General features: G+C 35.4%; 1 protein-coding gene across 1 annotated transcript in view; it reads right to left on the reverse strand.

The window, feature by feature from the left end:
- The window catches only part of LOC135219774 (ferric-chelate reductase 1-like), a 49,112-nt gene that overhangs the window by 4,429 nt on the left and 37,183 nt on the right, over nt 1-7,500 (reverse strand). Inside the window, exon 2 of the mRNA XM_064256826.1 lies at nt 3,303-3,510. Within this exon, the coding sequence (XP_064112896.1) occupies nt 3,303-3,510 (208 nt within the window). The remainder of the gene's footprint in view (nt 1-3,302; nt 3,511-7,500) is intronic.

Consider the following 7,500-nt stretch of genomic DNA (forward strand, 5'->3'; position numbering starts at 1 on the left):
ACAAATCTTTTCTTTTTATATTAAAGGTACTTACGAGCCAACAAATTCTCTTTTGACAAGTCGAGAGATATAAGAGTTAATTTATCAGTAATATTGAACAGTTTCAGTACAAAAGAATCTGTAATTACTAAAATGAAATGAAAGGTATCAGACGTACATCAAACGCTTCGTCAGAATCCTTCTATAACAATCTTACAAATAATGCAATCTGCACGTGTTTCCCGACAAAAATGAACAAGTTCTGGTCACTACGGGTCTGCATCGTTTGCTTGACATGTTTTGAAAACAAAGCAAGAACTCGAGTTTCTCTTATCTCCGGCTTTGAAGGGACAAAATGCTGGTTTCTCTCTCACTATTCATATTCTACATTCTTAATTTCAAATGATGTTTTTTGTGGACTCTGAACACACTATTTGAACATATTAACTCTAAGCGAATTAATATTAAATCTGAAAATATTGCAAATACTCTTACAACGTTTCATACAATTACTGAGGGGAAGATATGCATTGTAGAAGTAACATCAAGTATATATATATATATATATATATATATATATATATATATATATATATATATATATATATGTGTGTGTGGTGTGTGTGTGTTTGTGTTTATTCTGTGTAGAAATATGTTTATATTTACGTGCGTTTGCTTGTTTGCAGATTTAAAAGATACTGCTTTGGATTTCATCAGCATATTACCGAAGTAAAATTTTGGTTTACGGCTGATGACTAACTTCCGAGAGTAATTACAGAAGTTTATTTTATGATTGGTATTTATCTTTTAAAGCATGAGGATTCCCTTTACAAACCGAGAATGCATTTTTGGTAATTTATTCATTTTATATTTTGTACGATGGATTCCCCATGAACAACCGCTTGGCAAGAAATGGAGCTCTCCTCAAGTGCATTCCTCCCTCGGCTGGAGGTGCCTTTCAAGTTCTGCAGTTTTGAGATTAAGGCAACAAGATGAATTAGTTCGATTATTTTATAGCTCATGAAAATCTTTACTTGGCTTCAAGAAAATCGACTTGTTAATTGTAACATTACGAAAATAGCCTGTCGCTGTGTTGTGAAGATCGTAAGTAAACAACGCATTCATCTCGGCCTCGGTTTAGTTTTTTTCTTCATTATTTCATTGTCTATATTGACAATCACTTCATAATGAATGCCATTTTACTCTTGTATTATTATTTATGACTTTTCTATCTTGTTAAATACATTAAAATCTTAAAATGAATATGAATGTAGAATTTGCCAATTCGTCATTAGGCAATATTTCTTCATTTATAGATAGTATATATATATATATATATATATATATATATATATATATATATATATATATATTTATATATGTGTGTGTGTGTGTGTGTGTGTGTGTGTGTGAGAGAGTGAGAGAGAGAGAGTTGGGTGCCTTCGGAACTGGTATTGGAAGGGTTGCCACATTTGGAACAGAAACGGGTGATGGCGATGGCGACAGATGTTGCCTGATGTAGTACGTCGTTTGTACTTGAGGTGTTTTTGACTTTGGCTTTTATTTATACTTGAACTCTTACTTGGTATTTCTGTATGGCACATTTGTTTTTAACATCCCCTCGAAAGAGAGACCCTGGCATTGCTCGCTTTATACTTGTGTTCTGTGTCCGTACACCTGATTATAACCGAACCCCTTTGAAAGAAATGAAGATAACTCTCCTCGATGCTGATGAAGTTTTGTATGTTGGGTGTTGCGTCAGTATCAGATTGGCCTGCCATGTAGGTATACTACCCGAGTTCATTGCACTGGAAATGCAATGCCTCGTTTCCAAACTGAACTTTTGTGTGCGGTGGTGAAAATTGCATGATCCTCCATATCATTTACTGGTGTCTGACACAAATATAACACAACCACACGGACTGCTGAAGCAGCTGTTTGGCCGTGTTCACATTTTTGTTGATTCTGTCTTTCTGCTGTCGTATTTACGCGTATGCAACAATAACAAAAAACAAATATAACAAAAACTTGAGGTTGATGGATGTTTTTTGGTTAGCGATGAAAGATGTTAATTTTTCTTTATATCCTAACATTTGTTTCTTTAGTTTTTAATTGTTTTAATTTAATTTATAATTCTTACTTTTTTGTGCTGTCATTCCTTTAAGTTTCATATGTAGCCACCTCATATTATCACTAAGAGAGAGAGAGAGAGAGTAGCAGATCGGGAATAGATAAAGCTAAAACTATAATTTAGTTTCTTAGCTTCAGAGGAGAAATGGATCTAAATGGATCCAGGTACAGCATCTGGCGTAAGGAACAATCAACAGTTCGGCCGGCTCGAGTTTTTCATTGTTAGGCCTACAGAAGTCTTTTCTTCACCGTAATTACGGACTCCCTGACATCTGCCACTTTCAAGAGGGTGGTCTGTTGTTTCCTTCGAAGTTGGGCGGCTCTTACGCCCTTTTATTTTTCTCCTTCCCATTCCCCTTCCCCTCCCATCATTCTTTCCTTGGGATCAGACTGATCAAGTATGTTCAAGTGTCTTAACGATCGGTCTTGATTTATAGTGTGTCATTTTTTAACTTTATAATAAAAATCGGCCTTTAAGAATTCATAATCGCGCAATATAGATTTAATGTTATGTTTAGTTTTAACTACATAGATTCAATTAGGTATTGTGACCTGCAGTTGATCTTCATAGGCCCCGTCTGGTGTCAGTTATCAACCGAAATCGTTTAGAGACTTCCACTCGGACTATTGAAAACGCGGTGCGGTTTCCGTATCTACCCCTTTTGCATGTAGCTGACGGCCCCAGTTACATGAAACGAATTACATTGTTTATAATCAATCAATCAATATATACATGATAGTAAAAGTGGGAAAGGTATGACAAGAGGAAAACCTCGTAGTTGCACCATTAATCAGTTATTAGGAGAGGGTGAGAAAGTAAGATGGAAGAAAGAGCTTATATATCTTCTGTATGTATAACAGCAGCTCATTCACATGATCGTAGACATAGACAATGTACAAATTCATCCCCCCAAAAATTTATACAAATTTATTCATCATGGATTCGTATATACGTACTTACTATATTTTTAATAGCTATGTTCATTAGTGGCATGTGGCGAAAGTAAAATTAACAATGAATCATTGTTGCACTGACATTTGAAAATGTTTTGTCGAGCAGCTCTCGGATATTAACTGCTCTCGAGTGACTTTCCTCTTGGGTTCAGTATCGACAAGTTCCAGTGACGGCAGTAATGTGAGTAACGATAAATGAAATTGCTAGCACTAGTATATAAATAATGGTAATAACTTACGTGAAGTAGACTGTTCCAGATCTGTCACGCGGTGCGTGCCATACCAGTTTGACACTGGTCTTGGGTGGCACAGTGTTGTGGGTGGCTGCTGAGCATTCTGGGTAAACTTTCGTCTCCGGCGTCTCGGCGAAGCTCCCAACCCAGTCGTTGCTGTGGGAGTCTCTGCCTTGCACGAAGAAGCCCTTGAAGGGAGGTCCGCTAATTATGACTGCAACGAGGAAAAGATTATTGTTACTACACTGTGTGCGAACTCTTTGTCTGTCTCATTGTTTAAACAGAAATTAAGATTTTATGTTTTCTTGGTTATGGTTAGCATTTTTAATTGCACACATATATATGTATAGTAAATAATAATGATATATATACCTGTGTGTGTGTGTATAATTGACAGTTTGGTGATATGGATGTTCAGTATATCACTAGTTTAGACTATGTATAAGTATACAAAAGTGTTTTGTAACGAGGTCTCTTTTCCCTTCATAAGCACGAGTCCATATCTTGTTCAGTACCTGAGGACGCCTGTGGCTGTATACTAGTTTTATTTTAATAAAACAGATTTAACAGATATCACTGTACGATTGGAATAACTCGCACAGTTTCCAGTAATGTAAATAATATGTTTCAGTTGTTTTGTACGAGAACTCCTGTTAATAAACCGCTTAAGAAGGCCATGGAAAAAGTGAAGGACGTTGACGAGTGAGCAGTCCTAATAACGTTGCCTCTGCAAGGTCAGTCCTAATCGAGGGAGAATTCCCTTGTGTGGGTGTGGGTGTATTTAAAAAAATTTTTTTTCGAAATAACCGTTTTTTTTTCGTGTCGGTGTTTTATTTCTTCACTGCTGTGTTGTGGTGAAATGACAAGGCATTTTGAATGCTTTTTAGGGGTCGTGATATGCATTTACACATTCGTGTAAACATTAATACTGCCTCGAACAAAAGATTGAATTTGTATTTTAATTTTATCTCTCTCTCTCTCTCTCTCTCTCTCTCTCTCTCTCTCTCTCGCTCTCTCTCTCTACTCTCTAAATAATTATATATACATGATATATATAATAGAGATATATATATATATATATATATATATATATATATATATGTATGTATGTATGTATATATGTATGTATGTATATACATTTATATATTTATTTTATATATAGGTATATATTGTATTAAAAATATAAATAGAAAGGAATACCATGTGAATGGAGGAGCTATTTTGAAGATTTGTTGAAAGAGGAAAGAAAAGACAAATCTGAATGGTGTAAGAGTAGAATGGGTTACTCATTCTAAACATGTTTGTGGGCGTGACTGTTGATGAAGTAAGAGGGCGTTTGGGATGGAGGTAGAAGTTTCAAAAGGTACCAGGAGTCAATGAGACAGTGGGGTGCTCAGGTATGGTAAGGTGAGTGAGTGACAGCCCCTGAAGGAGGGAGGGAAAGGTTCCAAAGGAATGATGAGAGGAATAATTGTTCCCTCGTATAAAGAGAAAGGTGAATGAAGTCAGTGTAGGAATTATGGGGAATGACGTGACAAAACATACCTTGGAAGTTTTAGGGTTAGGTCTTGATTGGCATCGGAAGACAGAGGAAGAGAACTGGTATGGAGAGAACTGTGTGGGTTTCGACAAGAAAATCAGTGTCAGAATTATATGAGTGTCATAAAACAGAATAAAGCGTGAAGCTTCAGAGTAAAGAGTAATTGTGTTGGGGAAAGGCTGGCTTTTATTGGATCTGTAGAACAAGAGTGACAGGCTTGGTGTGCAATTGTATCTATGGCAAGGGGGTTCAGGGTCTCTGACGCTGCGTTTATGAATGGATAATGAAATAAGCTAGAGAAAGGACAGGAGTCAATGCGCAGATTTTTGTCTTCAGGAGATGGGCAGAGAATAGAAAATGTATTAGTTAACGACTGCATATGGCAGCGCCTCAGTGGCGTGATCGGTTTGGTGTTAGCCTGCCACCTCGTTGGCCGCGAGTTCAGTTGTCGGTCATTCCATTGAGGGGTCAGAGATGTGTATTTCTGGTGATAGAAGTTCATTCTCGACGTGGTTCGGAAGTCACTAAAAGCCGTTGGTCCCGTTGCCGAATAACCACTGGTTCCATGCAACGTAAAAACACCATACAAACAAACAAACAAACAAGACTGCATATGGCACACTGCCAGCGCTGTCTAAAAGAAGATTCAGAAGTTCGTGTAGAGTTTTCAAGTGCTTGCAGGAAAGAGTGAAAATGACTAGTAGCAAAAGAAAGGTAATGACGGTAAACGGAAGACAGAAAGATTTAGAGATGAATGTCAGTGGGGAAGGATTAAGGGTGAAAATGGGTGATTCATGTAGATACTCAATATGAAAAATAACGAATGATGTCAGGGTGGTGAGTCAGTATCTGCAAAGCTGAAGCTTGGAAGGTCGCAGAATCTCCTAAAATATAAAAATATCCTGAAGAGAAGATTGTCTATGGAAGCTGAGGTTGAAGTGTATGAACCAGTTGATGAGCAAACTCTCCTCTTTAGAAGTAAAAGGTGAATGTTGAATGCTAATAAGAGAAAAATGCGAAAGCTGTTGAAAGGGAATCTTGGTTTAGTAAGAAGAAGGGTTCAAAGGGTGAGCAATGTTCAAATGCCGAGAGATATAGGAAAATGCACTGCACAGTCCGTAGGTGGAAGATCGCTGAATGGGTTTTGTTCACTTGGAGAGAATTTGGCGACGTTGTGTTATTTAAATGTATTTATGTAATATATTCGGTATATATAGAAAAATACAGAAATATATATAATTAGATATAGTCTGCTCAGTCAAATGTTATACTTGTAAGGTCTTTTTCCATTGTGTTCCAAGTCGTTGATTTTACATACTGTTTGTATTTTTAATTCAGCATTCAATCATTCACTTATTTTAAACTCTGTAATTTGTCTGTCACATAGTACTCATTAAATAATTGCAAATTATTATGATTTCATTAAATATACAACGTTCTCATGGAGTAAGTCAAATTATCTTTTTTTCCGAGACTTCGAAATAAAAGAATCTCCTGATGTATATATATATATATATATATATATATATATATATATATATATATATATATATATATGAAGCCAAAAGAACAGAAGCGATGTAATGATTGCGAAACGACAAATGAATGCGTAGTTCATAGCGAACGTAAGACATTCGTTATAATTACCACCATTTTTCACTTGTAAAGGATTTGGATAATTATTTTTGAGTACAATAGTCATGAGTAACGGGTTCGCTCTGAGCCTGGTAGAGAGTCGCAGATTAACATGTGAATGAAAACTGGGTTTGATTTAGTTTTCATTTTATATTGCGCTATTTTCTTGTTGACTTGTTGAAATAAATCTCTTTGTGTAACTGCAGGATATTCATTTACATATTAAAAATTCTTTCAGGTCTTTCTGGCTCAAGAAATTCACACCTTGATACTTCATTCATCTGATTTTCAGAATTTTACGCCTATGCATTGGCGTCATTGCGTCATTTTTCTGTTATGTTCAGGCATGTTCGCTAATATTTAAGCTGAAGTACTCTCTCTCTATATATATCATATATATATATATATATATATATATATATATATATATATATATATATATATATATGTGTGTGTGTGTGTGTGTGTGTGTGTGTGTGTAACCTTTTTATACCTCTGCAATAAAGTAAAGGAAAATTGTTCGTAGAATGAACGAAGATAAAGCCAGCATTTCTTCATGGCCGCAGCATGGGGTCGTCTTTTTAAACCTGTAAACACAGGGTACAGTTGTCAAAGGTTTTTTGGGACCTTGAGAAAATTACGAGTTTTTTTTTTAAGCGTCGTTTTATCTTCATCATTAGTGCTATAGTAATTATTCGTTGAAGAACAGACGTGACTGCTGAAGCCTGTAAGGAATTTCTGTTTTAAAGCAGCGTAGTAAACAGGTGTCTGCTTTTATTTATCGATCGTTGAGATACTTATGGAATTATATATATATAATATATATATATATATATATATATATATATATATATATATAAACTGTTCTTGTGAAGCATTTCATTTGTAAACTGAAATTCTGAATGAAGACTAAAATAACTTTAACAGATGTTGAAGTTATTTTAGTTTTCATTCAGAATTTCAGTTTATAAAAGAAATGCTTCACATAAACGGTTTTAATATTGCTTTCATATATACATATGTTGGTAA

The sequence above is a fragment of the Macrobrachium nipponense genome, chromosome 1 (genome assembly GCF_015104395.2).
Source record: "Macrobrachium nipponense isolate FS-2020 chromosome 1, ASM1510439v2, whole genome shotgun sequence".
NCBI lineage: Eukaryota > Metazoa > Arthropoda > Malacostraca > Decapoda > Palaemonidae > Macrobrachium > Macrobrachium nipponense.